We start from the raw sequence: 18,103 nt of genomic DNA, 5'->3' as shown, positions 1-18,103 counted from the left end.
CCCGATATACAGTGCCCTCCACTAATATTGGCACCCCTTGTAAATATGAGCAAAGAAGACTGTGGAAAAATTGTCGTTATTGTTTGATATTTTGTTCAAAAGTTTTATAAAAAAAATACTCTGCTCTCATGGATATCAAACAATTGCAAACAAAACACAGGTTTATCCAAAATAAAAATATATTCATTACATATAGGTGTGCAACAATTATTGCCACCCCTATGAATTGATATGAGAAAAATATATTTGAACTATATTCCCATTGATATTTTATTTTTTTTAGTAGACCTGGGTGACTAGGCACAGGAAATTGTTCAACCATGATTTCCTGTTTCACAGGGGTATAAATATGAGGTAACACACAAACCAAATTCCCTTAGTCATTCATAACAATGGGTAAGACCACGGAATATAGCTGTGATGTGCGGCAAAAGGTTGTTGAGCTTCACAAAATGGGAAGTAGTTATAAGAACATAGCACAAGCATCGAAAATGCCCATTTCCACCATCAGGGCACAACTTAAGAAGTTCCAGTCAACTGGAAATGTTATGAATCAATCTAGAATTGGACGTGTGTCTATATTGTTGCACTGTGAAGAGAATAGTTCGAGTGGCCAAAACATATTCAAGGATCTCAGCTGGAAAATTGCAGAAGTTAGTTGCATCTTGGGGTCAGAAAGTCTCCAAAATTACAATCCAAAGTCACCTACATCACCACAAGTTGTTTGGAAGGGTTTCAAGAAAAAGCCTCTACTCTCATCCAAAAACAAACTCGAGCATCTTCAGTTTGCCAGACACTACTGGAACTTCAAATGGGATCGGGTTCTATGGTCAGATAAAAGGTGGTTTTGGCACACAGAGAGGTAGCTATTAGAGAGGCTCTTTAATGTTTTGGGGCTGTGTTTTTGCCAGTGGACCTGGACATTTTGTTTGGATACATGGCATCATGGACTCCATCAATATTAAATGAAATCCTGACTGCCACTGCCAGAAAGCTTAAAATGGGCCATGGTTGGATCTTCCAGCAGGACAATGATCCAAAACATACATCAAACACAATACAAAAATAGTTTACTGACCACAAAATCAAGGTCCTACCATGGCCACCCCAGTCCCCTGACCTGAAACCCATAGAAAACCTGTGGGGTGAACTGAAGAGGAGAGTCCTCCAGCATGGACCTTGAAATTTGAAGGATCTGGGGAGATTCTGTATGGAGGAATGGTCTCAGATCCCTCGCCATGTATTCTCCAACCTCATCAGGCATTATAGGAGAAGACACAAAGCTGTTACCTTGGCAAAGGGAGGTAGCACAAAGCATTGACTAAAAGGGTGCCAATAATTGTTGCACACCTATATTTAACAAAGATTTTTTTTTAATAAACCTGTGTTTTGTTTGCAATTGTTCGATATCCATGAGAGCAGAGTATTTTTGTAAAAAAAAAAGTTTGAATAAAAAATCAAAAGGTTAAACAATAAAGACAAACTTTGCTCATATTTTCCAAGGGTGCCAATAATAGTGGAGGGCACTGTATCTGAATTCACCCTGTATACAAGTTGTGTCAGGATAAGATCCTCAGCATCAAACAGAAATACAGATCTACGAATGTAGCAGTATTGACAATAGGGTAAAATCACAAACACACACACACACACACACCCATACGCACGTATATAACCTTTAACTTCCTGACTGAGATGTGCGCATCACCGACGTCACATGCAGTGCAGAGAAGGAGGGAGCACTGGAAACTCCTCATTGATAATATGCATACAAAATAAGTTCATTTTACCATTGAACACACTGTTCTCTATATTGAAATGTGAAAATTGTCACAAAAACCTTTGATCTTTTTCTTAAAAATGTTATTTACAGCAGCATTTATGTGTCACATATGAAATCAAAGGTAACCTATAGCCAGAATGAAAACAGGCAGGGATGATATAGAAATATCAGTTTCATTTATTCTTTATTGTAATATAGTCGTGGACAGTGATATGACAATGTACCGAATGTTCATATGTTCCAATCCTAATTCAGAAATACACTTTTCATCTCGGACAACTGGGATTTCCACAAGATAAACATTGACAGCTTAAAAATGAGGCCTATACACTAATGTACAATGTATATATATATATTTTTTTTTTTTTTACAAATTTATCCAATTGTGAAACTATATTTTGCTCAAGTAGGCCATCAATCAGCCAAAAGCAATTGTTGTATTTCTTTTCTTCACTTAAATTCAGTCAAAAACCATTATCATTTCGTTTTGGACTGCACAGTCTAAGCAACCTGTGAGGCAAGCTGAAATCAGACTTTGCATGTAGTTTGAGTGTCTCCTATCATTTTCCTAATGAAAATGAGGAAGTTAGCTCACATGCACTGTTTTCACAAAGAGAGTTGCTGTCGATTTGCCTAAGATGGACTGAAGCTCCCTGTTTTCCAGTCTACAAAGTCTTGGCTGGAAGTGAAGTTTGCTCGTTTTCGCTCTTCCCACGATGCCTTTCCTAAAGCAATTCTGCATTTATTGCTGGATTACAGGGACTTTTCTCTTATCCGCTCACACCGTGTCCCTGAAGACATCCCAAGATGTATCAGACGACCAATATATCAACGAGGCCATTTTTCAGAACGTATCGTACGAATTCGTTGCAAACCCACAGTCATGGGGACAGGCGAATGAAATCTGCGAGACTCAAGGAGGGAAACTTCTGAAGTATCTGGACTGTGAGATCAAGGATTTCTTTTCCAAAGTGTTCAAGGACGTCCAGACCACAGCTCCAGGCTTTTGGGTCGGTGAAGGTTTGACAGGATCTTACGCTGAATGTGTTATTCAGGGTGAGTAGGGAAAAAAATAATAAAAATCCTGTCCAGTTTGTCACCAGTTTGTAACAAATATTGCAGGATGGAAGTATTGTCTAGGATTGACTTTAAATGTTTGACATTCAAAGTTCTTTCTTTGTCACAGATGGTACAATAATAGTATTATTAGTAACACATGCCTGTGATTGGTCTCAGATGTCCCTTATCTCTTTCTCAAGCTAATTAGCCAATCAAAATAAATGGTATTACATGACAAAGCCAGAGTAAATGACTTTTGTCTTGAACCTAGTTACTTGGAATCAGAGTCTTAATTTCTCAGGGTGTCCAAAGGGACTGGCCACCCAACATAGTCGTAGTTTAAGTATTCTACTCTGATGATAGTGGAGCAACTGCGTCAAATATGAGGATGGTGGAAAAAAGAAAGTCTACATTCATTAATATGGGAGCTGCTTCTACAATGCATCTTCAGTCTCTGCTTTATTCTGGTCAGCTGGTGTAAATGGCTAATTTGTTTGTATTCAGATTTTATAATCAGATTATTAGATGAAACCAGGTAGTTTAATTAAAAAAATATTGCAGAAGCAAACAAAAATAATTTCTCCGGGAGCTCACAGGATTAGTCAAGTGCGTCTGAATTTCTTCAGAAGTAGGCAGGAATGAGATTGTCAATCCTGCACACACTTCTACTACAGATTATGTCATATTTAGCAAATTACATATTAGAGATTTTGATTCGGATTATAAGCACAGATCTTGCAGTGATATGTACACGGTAGTTCGTTCTTCATAATAAAACTACTACCGTAATTATGTTGGATTGGATTAAAGGTTTTAAACTTTCCGATCCTTCAGAGTGGAACATCTAGTTTTACGCTTGAGAGCAAATGTTTGCATCCCCCATGTTTTTAAAAAAAGATTTATAGAAAACAGTGAAAATGTATGTGTTTTTCACAATCGCTCGAAAGACAACAGACTTCCAAACTGTTCCGAATGAAATGTGGGTTGATCCTGCGTTAACTCCACAATCCAAAATGAAGAGAAAAACTGTTTGGGGGAAAAAACTGATTTGAAGAACTCAGCGTAACTAATCTAGCAGGAATGTCAGGAAGAATGTGTAGGCACTATCGGTACTATTCTCAAATACATTTCTAAAGTATACGATATGTATGGCAATATATCGGTTTCCTAGCAATACAGTAGCGTTGCATTTTTAAAACAAATGTTTGATAATGTCTATAAAATGTTTGTCAGATAATGTCTTAAAAATAAGTTTTATTTATAAAATATATATATATATATATATATACATTTAACTCTAAAAGGAGAATTCTTTAATTAAGATACAAAATTTGAACATCAAATCAGCAGTCAATTTGTAATTATTAAAGAAAATTACAATATTACAGTATCCACAAAAGTGTTTTGTGACATAATTTATCACAATATCGATCAATATCTATCACAATATTGATATTACGTCATCATATCACCTAGGCCTACGTGGTAATAAAGGCACTGATGTAAAATTCAATGTAAAATTGCTTTAAAGATGCCTTTCTTTACTTTTTCATTTTGTTCTAAATATATGCGAATGTTTGTGGTTACTGTAATAAGTAACTTCAGTAACTGCCTCTATTTTAATGTTCATTTCACTTCTGTTCGTAGTCTGTACTGAATAATATGCTTGAATCAGCATGTTGTTTAAGGAATGAAACATAAACACATATTTACTATTTACCTGCATGACCATATCTCTTATTTATTTATGCTCTGTAAATATAAAGAGTAAATGTTTTTTTTCTTCATATGCTAAATGTGCAGCAATGCCCACTGCTCAACCTGCTGATAGACCCAGTCCACCATTTTGCACCTACATGATAATGGAGCCATTACAGCTGGTGACCACGCCCTACTGCAATATGACCTTGGGTTACCTGTGCACTCACGGTAAAAACAAAATTTCCATATGACGCTTTTTACATGTATTTTGAGCCAATAGAAATACCAACTCCACTGTGTTATGTAACACAAAGTATTTCCGGTTCTTTAAATGAAACCGAAGATAACGGATACTGTGCTCTTACAGATTCCCAAGCAGATGAAGATGAAAATATGCAAGAGCAGAGGAGCATTCGGGTCCGGAGGAGCACGGATAACACGAGTAAACCGTTGTAATATGACAGTAGAATATGGGACCTTATATTCTGTAGAAAGATCTTTTAACATTTCTTTCTCTTTCTTTTCAGTAATTGATTGGTTAACACAAATGGATTCATCAACATCGGACTTGCAAGCTCTCCTCAATGTCAGTGAATTTTATACATTAAAAAAAAAAAGTCATTACATATCTATAAGGCGATCTGTAATATTCTTTGCCGTTAATCTTGTCATGTATTTTGCAGCTCGCTAAGGAAATATTAGTCAAAATTGCGAACGAACTGGTGGAGATAACGCATGATTCAAAGGTGACATGTCTCTAAATACTCTGAGCCATTTCTAAAAATAACTCTGTCATGATTCTTTCAGTGTCAGATGGGAAAAAAAATCATTTGTCAGTGAGTGTGTGATCTCAGTTATACTCTTTTCAACTCGCAGAAGAAATACCTAAACAGTATACTAAAAACCGTGAAGATTCTTAGAAATATAGATGACCCGAGCAAGAACCTCACTATTAATTGTACCGGAGGCATCATTTTGTACACCATCGAGCAGTGTGGACCAGATGACAGCCCAGAACATGTAAGCAAAAGAACAAAAAAAAAAGAGGGAGAATTTCTGGGGACGCATATAGCATTTCATAACCACCGATATGTGCTGTTCTTTTTTAAAAAAATTTTAATGTGTGTGTCTTTGAATCAAACAGCTTGAGGAGCTGCTTATTCTGGCTGTCCAGATTTATCAGGAGATAAATATACTGACACAGCAAGACACTAGTATGGTATATGTCTTGGAATTTGTATCAGGCACGCTTTTTGCAACCAAGTAGGTATATTTTATATTTACACTCTTACAAACTTTGATTTGTTATATACTGGGATTCGGTTTTCTTGTAGGTATTAACCGGGTAAGTATATGATACATACTTTCAAGTACTGCATAAAAACGTTTTTTGTAACATTTTACTCAAGGTATTGCTCACTTACATAAACCTTTCATGACATCTTACATAAACCTACGTAAGCATTTATATTCCAATAAACGCCAGCTGACATAAGAACTGCCTTCTTCTTCTTCAGGTGTTCATGACACCTGCGTAAACTTTTCATGACAACTGACATGAGCTTATATAATCATTTTAAGAGCTTCAACAAGAGGCATCGGCTGACATAAAGACGGCATTTTAATCTTTACTTAAGGGTTCATTAGGCTACATGCAACCTTTATAAGCCCTTCCCAACAACTGACATAAACCTGTACAGCAATTTATAATGGCTGACATAAAAACTGCCTTCTTTACTTTTTATATAAGGCTGGTGTTCATACAGCTACGTGAAACATTTACATAAACCCTTCATGACAACTGACATAATAAAAACTATATAAAAAACAATGTAATTATTTATAATGGCTTATTCCAATAAATGTCAGCTGACATAGGTCTACATAGGTCTACACCAGCGTAAGCTCTTCACAACAACTGACTTAAAACTGTCTAAACATTTATAATGGCTTATTCCATGAAATATCAGCTGATATTTAATCTACCTTCAATTTTGACATAATTGTAATGTTCATGAGACCTGAATAAGCCCTTCATGACAACTCACATAAACCTACATAATCGTTTATAAAGGCTTATTCCAATAACTGTCAGCTGACATAAATACTACTTTCTTCAATTTTTACTTAAGGGTAGTGTTCATAAGGCTACATGACAGCCCTTCGTTACAACTGGCATAAATGTATATAATTATTTTAAGAGTTTCAAAAACAGGCATCAGTTGACATATAGACTGCCTTCATTTTTTATTTTTTTTTACTTAAGGTAGAGTTCATAAGGCCTACATACATAACACCTACATAATCATTTGTAAAGGTTTATTTCAATAAACATCAGCTGACATAATGACGGCACTCTTCAATTTTTACATAAGGGTAGTGTTCATAAGGCTGCGCAAAATCTGAATAAGCCCTTCATGACAACTGACATAAACCTATATAATCATTTGTAAAGGTTTATTTCAATAAATTTCTGCCTTAAAATAAATCACTGCCTTCTTTGGTTTTTAATTAATGGTAGTGTTCATAAGGCTACAGGACACCTGCATAAGCCCTTCGTGACACTTGATATAAACTTTTTAAACCAAGAGTTAAAAGTAAAAATTGAAGAAGGCAGTCTTTTTCAGCTGATGCGTGTTGCTGAAACACCTTTGTAAATGTTTATGTAGGTTTATGTAAGTTGTCATAAAAAGCTTATGCAGGTGTTATGAAGCCATACAGTACTTACCTGGTTAATAAAAACATTTTTAAAAATCTTTTAAAGAATAGGTTTGTAATTTCATACACATTTCTCTCTCTCTCTCTCTTTTAAAGACAGAACCCAGAAAATATGGAAAACATGATGCTTGGGAGTCCAGACACGAGTGTTGTCCAGTTTCCCTCTTTGGATACATTTAAGTCACAGCTGCCAAAAAGCCCTATCGACGTTCAGGTTTGTTCAGCCAATCACAGACTTTTACTGGCATGTCTGTGTAGGCAAGTAGCACATAGCGCTGATTTTCAGCTGTCTGCTGAAGATATGGCAGCATTCGAGGACCTAATACCTATAATAAAATCTCTAATATAATTTCCACCATTTTCTTTGTTTAAAATGTGTTTGTTTTTGTTCATCTCTGTGCAGATGTTCAGTTATAATACAAACCCAATGGCTGAGGAATCAAACTTTAGCGTGACTGGCACTGTCTGCAGCCTCTCACTCTCGGATGGGCAGTCTAATGTCAAACTCAGCAATCTGTCAAGTTTCATCGAGGTGAGTTCCAGTGAGCTCTTTACTGAGCCCTCATTTTACACTACAAGGATCACCATTAGAAAAAAAAAGACATCTATTTCACAGGTGTATATGATTATATGGTATGCCCTGAACTTGCACAAGTGAACTAAGTAAGCACAACCTGTGAATAACGTGAAGAAAATAATGAATCATGTGAAAAGAGTCAGGTGATATAAATGAATCATGCGCACAATGAATCATATAAAAAAAATCATGTAAATCACATGACAATAATTGAATCATGAAAAATGTATCCTATGTGAAAATAAATGAATCATGTGAAAATTGAATCATGTGGAAAAAAGGACACGTAAAATAAATGAATCATGTGAAAACTGAATCATGTGGGGAAAATGACACGTAAAATAAATGAATCATGTGAAAACTGAATCACGTGGAAAAAATGACACGTAAAATAAATGAGTCATGTGAAAACTGAATCATGTGGAAAAAATGACGCATAAAATAAATGAATCATGTGAAAACTGAATCACGTGGAAAAAATGACACGTAAAATAAATGAGTCATGTGAAAACTGAATCATGTGGAAAAAATGACGCATAAAATAAATGAATCATGTGAAAACTGAATCATGTGGTAAAAATGACACGTAAAATAATGAATCGTGAAAGCTGAATCATGTGGAAAAATGACACGTAAAACAAATGAATCATGTGAAAACTGAATCATGTGGAAAAATGACGCGTAAAATAAATGAATCATGTGAAAACTGAATCATGTGGAAAAATGACGCGTAAAATAAATGAATCTTGTGAAAACTGAATCATGTGAAAAAATTACGCGTAAAATAAATGAATCATGTGAAAACTGAATCATGTGGAAAAAATGACACGTAAAATAATGAATCGTGAAAGCTGAATCATGTGGGAAAATGACACGTAAAACAAATGAATCATGTGAAAACTGAATCATGTGGAAAAAATGACACGTAAAATAATGAATCGTGAAAACTGAATCATGTGGAAAAATGACACGTAAAATAAATGAATCTTGTGAAAACTGAATCACGTGGAAAAAATGACGTAAAATAATGAATCGTGAAAGCTGAATCATGTGGAAAAATGACACGTAAAACAAATGAATCATGTGAAAACTGAATCATGTGGAAAAAATGACACGTAAAATAATGAATCATGAAAACTGAATCATGTGGAAAAATGACACGTAAAATAAATTAATCTTGTGAAAACTGAATCACGTGGAAAAAATGACACGTAAAATAAATGAATTATGTGAAAACTGAATCATGTGGAAAAAATGACACGTAAAATAAATGAATTACGTGAAAACTGAATCATGTGGAAAAAATGACACGTAAAATAATGAATCGTGAAAACTGAATCATGTGGAAAAATGACACGTAAAATAAATGAATCATGTGAAAACTGAATCATGTGGAAAAATGACACGTAAAATAAATGAATCATGTGAAAACTGAATCATGTGAAAAAATGACACGTAAAATAAATGAATCATGTGAAAACTGAATCATGTGGGAAAATGACGCATAAAATAAATGAATCATGTGAAAACTGAATCATGTGAAAAAATGACACGTAAAATAAATGAATCATGTGAAAACTGAATCATGTGAAAAATCAGGTGATATAAATGAATCAAGTGCAAAAGCACCTGCGAAACAAATGAATCATAAAAAAAAAAAAATTCTGAAAAAAAAAACAGATGAGGGGGGCTGGGAAATCATACATGAAAATAAATGACTCATGTAAAGATTGAATCATATGGGGAAAATCATGCAAAATAAACAATTATGTAAAAAGAAAACAAAAAGTCACCCGAAAATAAATACATTGAAAAATGAATCGTGGGGAAAATTTACGTGGGAAAAACCCCACCTGTGAAAAATGTATGAAACATTAACATGTGAAGTCTGTAAAAACCACGACTAAATTTCACATCTGAATCATGTAATGGCATAAATTACGCATTCTTCTCTCTCCTCTGTGCAGATATTTCTCCCACGTCCCGGAGCCACTGAGCCAGCAATTGCAAGCATGCCTGTGAAATATGGGTTTGCTCTCATCACATCCTTCAACATCACTGATCCAAACTCAACTGTCATTGTAACTGCAGTACCAGATCAAAATGTCTCTCTTCTGTTGCTCCTGTCTTCCACTTACCAATCAAACAATCGCAGTCAGCGCACCATCCTGACTGGCAATGGTAAGGAGTGTTTTGGAAAGCAAAAAAAATAAAAAATCAAGGTTTATACAAATCTTTGAGATTATTTAAACCATCAGGCTTTCAGATGGAATATATGCAATAGAAAACTTTAAAAAAAAATAATAATAATAATAATAATAAGAACATACAAACAGCCTGAGTGTAGTTTACGTCTCTGGGGTTGCCAGATTCTTCTTTAGAAGTAGTGGTTTGTGTGGGGTTTTCAGTAGCGTCTAGACCACTTCCTTTATACCCAAGCACTTTCCTTTAAGCCTGAAAATAATTTGGAATAGAAAATGTGGACCAAAGAAGGAAATTTATAGTTTATAAATAGTTCATTCATTTATTTTTTGGTTGTTTTAAAAAACAACAAAATATTGCTCGCATAAAAAGTCCTAGAGTTCAAATCTTGATTGTTAAATATAGCTTTAATGCAACTTCCTTCTCAGTAATCATCTCGTTTTTGCATGTTTGCATACGTCGTGTGATTCGCATGTGATTTTTATTCCTCTTTTCTCACTGTCACACGTGAAGGCGACAATTATCGCTGGCTCATCCACCCCGAGATGCTGAACGGTGCTACTAACGGGACCATGTATGTGAACATAACCGTGTTCAACTACACGTCAAGCCGTCCAGTGACCGTCAATGTCACGCTCATGAACTTTAAGTGCGTGTACTGGGATGTAAACCAAAATGATTGGAGCAGAGATGGCTGCTGGGTAAGTGTGTCATTATCTATAAAGATGGCACAGAATTACAAACGGAGTACCAATATAATCCAAGTGATTGGAGATAAAAGTGTGCGGTGTGTGATAACTGTGTCAACTCTTTCACACAGGTTGGTCCTAAAACACTACCGAACATGACTCACTGCTTATGTAACCATAACACTTTCTACGGGAGCTCCTTCTTCGTGATGCCCAATCCGATAGACCTGTCAAAAACAGCTGCGCTCTTCGCCACCATCAATCAGAATTATGTGGTTGCCTCTGTCCTAGGTGCTTTCTTTTTCCTCTATCTGATCCTTGTGGCCTGGGCACGATATGCTGACAAAAAAGCCCAGAGAACGGTACAGACCACTTCCATCCTCATATGATCTGAAATTATGATAATGCTAACCAGAGGGAGAGAAAGAGACAGAGAGATGAGAATACTTTCTTTCTGTATCTTTTCAGCGCAAGATAATGCTGCTGGAGGACAATCATCCGTGTGCTCATTATAACTACCTGCTGAATATACAGACAGGAAACCGGAAGCAAGCAGGAACCACGGCCAAGGTGTGTACAAGTGATCCGATCGGGCAATTTGTCACATCACAAGAACTTATCCCTTTAAAATCCAAGAATCCAACAAGCACAATGTATATTTTTATTTTTCATTTTTTTTTATCACTGAGTTATTTAAGGTCCGTTAATAGGCATAGGAAATACATTTGCGCTGTCTGTGTGCTGTCAGAAACCCACGAGTAAGCATTTAAAATGATCAATAAGTGTTTCAGGGGGTTCAAACTTATGGCTTATACAAGAAAAAGTCAAAAAGTCATTTTCAACCTTGGTTTTCCCAGACCACCAGACATATTTTTCATAGGTGACACTGCGGTCGTGTTATGTTTATGTGTGTGTGTGTGTGTGTGTGTGTGTGTGTGTGTGTGTGTGTGTGTGTGTGTGTGTTTTGAACAGGTTATGATGACTGTAGAGGGCACAGATGGCGAGACCGACATCCATAACTTAGCTTACCCAGACCAGCCTGCGTTTGAGAAAGGAGGAGTGGACATGTTCATGCTGAGCACTCCGTTCCCTCTGGGAGAGCTGCAGAACATTAAACTGTGGCATGACAACACTGGAGGAAGTCCAGACTGGTGAACATGTCTTCTTTCGTTTTTCCACACAGGGTTTTAATACATTGAATAGATGAGAAGCAGGAAGGTAGATAGGGACGAGATTTTCTCGAACAGTGTACATTTTGGAAAACAAAGCCAAATTATTGAAAATGATGGTCATATTAACTCGAGCGAATTGTCTCCCATCAGGTACCTGCAGAAGGTGACAGTGCAGGACTTGCAGACTCGTCAGGTCTGGCACTTCCTGTGTAATACCTGGCTAAAGGGCAACGGCGACACCCCTTGTAAAAGAACCTTCAATCCTGCAAAGAAGAACGAGATCACCAGTTTTGGGTACCATGATGAATTAAATACAAATTGTTTATGAAAAGTATTTAGCGAAAGCCATCCATCTAGCACCCTAAAAGCTTCAGCTTGTTCCACCTTGGGAAGGTTCTATGTAAAACTTTGGAGAGGTTGGGTAGCAGTTCTAGCTAGACAAAAAACCATAGAGGAACTCTTTTTTTTCCTATCATGGTTCTGATTAATACTTTGTGCTCATATCATTTTATTACACTTTATTATGGTTTATAATTACACTCTTGATGGTTCTTCAATGGATGGATAGATAGATTCGTTGGCTAGTCAGTAGATCCAGACCTACATACTTAGACACGTTTCCTAACGTTCCACTATAGTTAGTGAATAATATGCTTTAAAACGAATAACTAAATAACCAGCTGAGATTTTAAGGAGCTATGAGTTCTACCTGGAACGTTCTGACAGGAAAATACTCTGCTGTAAGGTTCTACATACAAGCTCCCGTTAGACGGACAACTGAAAAACATTTAAGGGTTCTAGATTGAACCTTTATTTCTAAGAATGCCGCTCACACTCCCGTTCCGTGTGTCCCACCCACTCCAGCAATTTATTCCATGCGCGGACATCCACCGGGTTCCGAGACGAGCACATTTGGATGTCTATCGTGAATCCTCCACGCCACAGCCCGTTCAGCCGAGTGCAGCGAGTCTCCTGCTGTATGTGCCTGCTCCTGTGCACCATGGTCATCAACATCATGTTCTGGAACATTCCCAAAGATGGAGAGTCTCCTGTCATCATTAAGTTAGGTCAGAGTGATGTTAAACATTTCATACCCTTGACTATCATCGTTTTTTGGCCGTGCGCTAATGTGCAGTCCATATATGATCGACATATTTCCTATGTTGTACATGGAATACAGTACACATTGGACCAGATAGAGCGGTACATGTAATTATATTGTACAGTAAATGGTTAAAATTACGATGTGTCGTTCTTTAATCAAATAAAAACTGTAATCGTTGGCAAATTGCTGTGGTTTACATTTACGGCATTCGGTAGACGCCCTTATCCAGAGCGACTTACATTTATCTCATTTATACAACCAAGCAAGTTGAGGGTTAAGGGCCTTGCTCAAGGGCCCAACAATGGCTGCTTGGCAGTGCTGGAGTTTGAACTTCCGATCAGTAATCCAGCGTCTTAACCACTACATCACACCACCTTGTCATTGATTATTATCCTTCAACACGTTTTATGCCTTACATAGTAAAGAGTGAAATATATTCAAAATACAAAGTCTAACTCCTTGTCCTGTTGCTTCCACAGGGTCCTTTGAACTCACCTGGCAACAGATCATGATCGCAGTGGAAAGCGCCCTGCTCATGTTCCCGATTAACATCCTCATTGTCACCATATTCCGCAGCATACAACCGCGAGTTCAAAAAGAAGACGAGGACAAGGCCAAGATCAACAACAGCAGCAAATCTTCCGCTGTTTCCATGCAGACTATCCTCAAGGTCCTCAAGTCAAATAGCTCTGAAATATTGTCATTGCTCTGCTCTCCGTAACATTTGATTATTTGTTGTATAATGAACACTGTAATGTTAAAGATTTACACTCATTAATACAATTAATAAGACTAAACATTTGCATCTCCTCGGTCATGGGATGATATCAGGGGGGGTAGAAGAACTGATGTCCTTTCCTTTCTCCTGAACTTCTTTGTCTTCTTTTCATCCTAAGGGGATCACCTGTATCTCATGTACGTAATTGTCGTCTTTTTTTTCAGGACACGCAAGATATTGTGAGTCTCCTCAGCAAAAGCCCCAAAAATTGCGTGATTGCACTGCAGCAAAATCTCGAGACCACCGCCGATCTGTTCGCTGCGCTTAATCAGATGCACGACGTCACAATGCATATACAAGGTAGGCATTACAGAAACGCGTCTAATCACTGTGTCACCTTTACATCTAATACGTCGTTAACACTATTTTGAAATACGTGATATGCTTTCTTTCTTCTGAAGATAAGACTAAAAACCTTTCATACATTTCCGTCCACTCAGGCCAGACTGTCGGGGATCAGCACTGGGCCCACTGCAGCCGTTTTGTCTTTCACACGTCATGCCATCTGTCGTCGTTACTGGATCGCGCCGGAGAGAAAGTGTTCCCTCACCCCGAGGACCTCAATCTGGCCAAGAACACGGTGAACCTGATGCTGAAGAAGGCTGAGGCGTTGACCAGCACTCACCCAGTGCAGAGGTCAGAATTCTGAGTTATCTACAAACAATTGATTATCCAATGAACCAATAAAGAACGCGTGGGGAAAAAAAAAGAAAAAAAAAACAAGTAGCGGGAGAATTTAGCTCCATTTAAATTCTAGGTTCTAGATAGTAAGAAACTGAACACTTTTGTTTGGTTGATTTCTTTAAATACGGTATCTCACAAAAGTGAGTACACCCCTCACATTTTTGTAAATATTTGATGATATCTTTTCATGTGACAACACTGAAGAAATGACACTTTGCTACAATGTAAAGTAGTGAGTGTACAGCTTGTGTAACAGTGTAAACTTGCCGTCCCCTCAAAATAACTCAACACACAGCCATTAATGTCTAAACCGCTGGCAAGAAACGTGAGTACACCCCTAAGTGAAATCCATGATAACACATCTCCAAGACGACTACTGCCTTGCTAAGAAGCTGAGGGTGAAGGTGATGGACTGGCTGAGCATGTCTCCAGACCTAAACCCTATTGAGCATCTGTGGGGCATCCTCAAACGGAAGGTGGAGGAGCACAAGGTCTCTAACATCCACCAGCTCCGTGATGTCGTCATGGAGGAGTGGAAGAGGACTCCAGTGGCAACCTGTGAAGCTCTGGTGAACTCCATGCCCAAGAGGGTTAAGGCAGGGCTGGAAAATAATGGCGGCCACACAAAATACTGACACTTTGGGCCCAATTTGGACATTTCACTTAGGGGTGTACTCACTTTTGAGAGATACTGTATTTGTCCAGGGGTACGTGTTATGCCCTGAAACACTTTACTAGAGTATTTATCACACAAATGAGCAAGAAATAGAATAATTAAGGACAGATTTTTTTAAATCCTCTTGGCTCAAAACATTGCTCTAATGGTCTAAAGGTCTGTCACCTGCCAAAAAGTGTTCTCGTTTCATCAGTAATAAAAAATCAAATGCAGTAATGCCTCAAATAGGAATTCAGTTTGTTTACGAGCGTTATTTCAGTTTTAACCCATAAATCTCCGACGACTGTGGTACGCTACACTCCTTTCCAGTTAGTTTCACTGTAGATCCTGACAAATAAAGATAACCATAACAAGCTAAGAATTTAATGTGTTAAATGAAGTATTTTGGACTAGTAATAAACCAAATAAGAAAAATTGGATTAAATAAAACCTCTTTGGGAGACTTTTGTACTAGTTATCACTTTTATTTAACCCCCCCCCCCCCCCCCCCCCATTCATTCATTTTTCATTTTCAGCTTTGTGCCTGTGCAAGAGAAGAAGAAAAAAGCCGGCTGCAAGCTGCCCTGGTGGTTTGTCTTTATCGGCTGGGGTCTTCTCGTTGCCATAAGCGGCATCTCGACCTTCTTCACCTTGCTCTACGGCTTTCAGTACGGGAAGGAGTCATCCATTAAATGGGTCATCACCCTGTCGCTGTCCATGTTCCAGAGCATCTTCATCATCCAACCTCTGAAGGTGAACATGAATGCTTTGGTCACTCATCAACACCATCAGTATATGCAGTAATGCGATCAGTACATCATAATGACATCAGTACATCAGTAATGCTATCAGTACATGCAGTATTGCTATCAGTACATCAGTAATGACATCAGTACACCAGCAATTACATCAGTACATCAGTAATGCTATCAGTACATGCAGTAATGACATCAGTACATGCAGGAATGACATCAGTACATGCAGTAATGACATCAGTACATCAGTAATGCCATCAGTACATGCAGTAATGACATCAGTACATCAGTAATGCCATCAGTACATGCAGTAATGACATCAGTACATAAGTAATGCGATCAGTACATGCAGTAATGACATAAGTACATGCAGTAATGACATCAGTACATGTAGTAATGACATCAGTACATCAGTAATGTCATCAGTACATCGGTACATGCAGGAATGACATCAGTACATAAGTAATGCAATCAGTACATCAGTACATGCAGGAATTACATCAGTACATGCAGTAATGACATCAGTACATAAGTAATGCAATCAGTACATGCAGGAATTACATCAGTACATGCAGTAATGACATCAGTACATCAGTAATGCCATCAGTACATAGGTACATGCAGTAATGACATCAGTACATTCAGTAATGACATCAGTACATCAGTAATGCCATCAGTACATCAGTAATGACATCAGTACATTCAGTAATGACATCAGTGCATGCAGTAATGACATCAGTACATCAGTAATGCCATCAGTACATCAGTAATGACATCAGTACATTAGTAATGCTATCAATACATAATATCAGTGATATCATAGCAGTATGATAGTGATATCAGTACCTCAGTAATGGCATTAGTACATGAAGTAATGATATCAGTAATGACCTAAGTATTGATGTATTAATAACATCAGTCCAAGCAGTAATGAAATCAGTATTATACAATAATAACACTAGTACATCCAGTAATATCACTCCAAGCAGTAATGACACCATTACATGCAGTAATGGCATTAGTACATGCAATCATGACATCACGACATCACTAGAAATCAGTATATGCAGTGTGTTGATATGGAGCATGTTGTAATTCATGGATGCTGGTTGAAATTACAGGTTGTTGGTCTGGCCATCTTCCTCGCTCTCATCCTGAGGCCGGTGGCAGTCGAAGACAACCAGGAGGTTGAGATTTTGCTAGACGGTAGGAACTAAAGCAGAGTGCATGCAGCTCAGCATATTTTTGATGACTTGGTTTATTAAGAATAGCAGGTTTGGCTTCTAATATTTATTAATGTCTTATTAAGAGTCATATTAATGGATCGTGTTTATTTTTGCAGAACAACGTGAAAAATGCGAGTCATACTGCGGACGCCACATGCACTGATGGTTCTGAGTAAAGTCCGGCACTCGGACGAGTAGACGGATCCTCTCTGATAATGTGATTTTGACCAATGCAAAAATCCTAAACTGACTCTTGATGTAAACAACAATCACGGTGGAGGTTTTATCTTTTGTATCATAAATGTGTACTATATGTATCTTTATTTTCCTAATAAAAACCCATAATGCATGCAAAAGTGCAGTGCAACCTGTAAGTAACTATAAAGTGACACAACGTGCACACAGGATTTGAAATAAATAACTTAAGCGGTCAAAGTGCAACGTCATCTTTAAGGTATTTACGTCCAAATTGGAGCCATATTTAATTCCATAGCCCTCTGCACTAAAATAAATCGAGTCACTGGTGAATTGCTTACAGAGTGTGCTGATTTTTGCAATTTATTTACAATATATAGTCTTAGTAAAACTTTAACAACTGTGCATTTTATTATATGATTAGCATTAGAATGTGTAAAAAAAAAAAATAATAATAATAATTAACCACCGTCACAGCTTTGTGGGAATGTCAAAGTGGAAAAAGTGGTCTGGTTTTCCATTTCAGAGCGTTGGGTGTAAGTGTAAATATATCCTTATTCATATGTTTATTTCAGTCATCCTAAAATCCAAGAGAAATTGACACATTACCAGATCAGTTTAATTTCCTTCTCTATTTGATTGTTCATGTATCTTTATGGAAATTCTGGAATAAATGGCTTCTCATATCTTACGTTGAGTCAAAATCTCACAGTGTGTTACATACTTTACATACCTGTAGGTTTATTTATTTATTTGTTTGTTGCGTGGGGTCAAGTTAGGGCTTAGATAAGTGTTCGCGGAAGT

At 37.3% G+C, this 18,103-nt stretch overlaps 1 protein-coding gene across 1 annotated transcript; it reads left to right on the top strand.

The window, feature by feature from the left end:
* The first annotated feature begins 2,404 nt into the window (after positions 1 to 2,404).
* On the top strand, positions 2,405 to 17,990 carry LOC108270908 (polycystic kidney disease protein 1-like 2). Its single transcript, XM_017477921.3, has 22 exons — positions 2,405 to 2,839; positions 4,646 to 4,771; positions 4,911 to 4,985; positions 5,071 to 5,129; positions 5,227 to 5,289; positions 5,420 to 5,563; positions 5,688 to 5,806; positions 7,358 to 7,475; positions 7,665 to 7,793; positions 9,806 to 10,019; positions 10,554 to 10,741; positions 10,861 to 11,091; positions 11,198 to 11,299; positions 11,702 to 11,880; positions 12,052 to 12,195; positions 12,766 to 12,968; positions 13,486 to 13,676; positions 13,949 to 14,084; positions 14,225 to 14,420; positions 15,660 to 15,876; positions 17,000 to 17,084; positions 17,221 to 17,990. Exons 1-22 carry the CDS (start codon positions 2,500 to 2,502, stop codon positions 17,265 to 17,267), a joined length of 3,306 nt encoding a protein of 1,101 aa, XP_017333410.1. The 5' UTR covers positions 2,405 to 2,499; the 3' UTR covers positions 17,268 to 17,990.
* The last annotated feature ends 113 nt before the right edge of the window (positions 17,991 to 18,103 follow it).

The sequence above is a fragment of the Ictalurus punctatus genome, chromosome 10 (genome assembly GCF_001660625.3).
Source record: "Ictalurus punctatus breed USDA103 chromosome 10, Coco_2.0, whole genome shotgun sequence".
NCBI lineage: Eukaryota > Metazoa > Chordata > Actinopteri > Siluriformes > Ictaluridae > Ictalurus > Ictalurus punctatus.
The sequence above is the reverse complement of the archived record's forward strand: the minus strand, read 5'-3'. Positions and strand labels throughout refer to the sequence as shown.

Bases quoted from the DNA above. Each gene is read 5' to 3' on its own strand.
- LOC108270908 (XM_017477921.3), top strand. From the start codon at position 2,500: ATGCCTTTCCTAAAGCAATTCTGCATTTATTGCTGGATTACAGGGACT. The intron at 5,807-7,357 runs GTAGGTATATTT...TCTCTTTTAAAG, and splicing joins GGCACGCTTTTTGCAACCAA to ACAGAACCCAGAAAATATGG. The intron at 17,085-17,220 runs GTAGGAACTAAA...TTATTTTTGCAG, and splicing joins GGTTGAGATTTTGCTAGACG to AACAACGTGAAAAATGCGAG.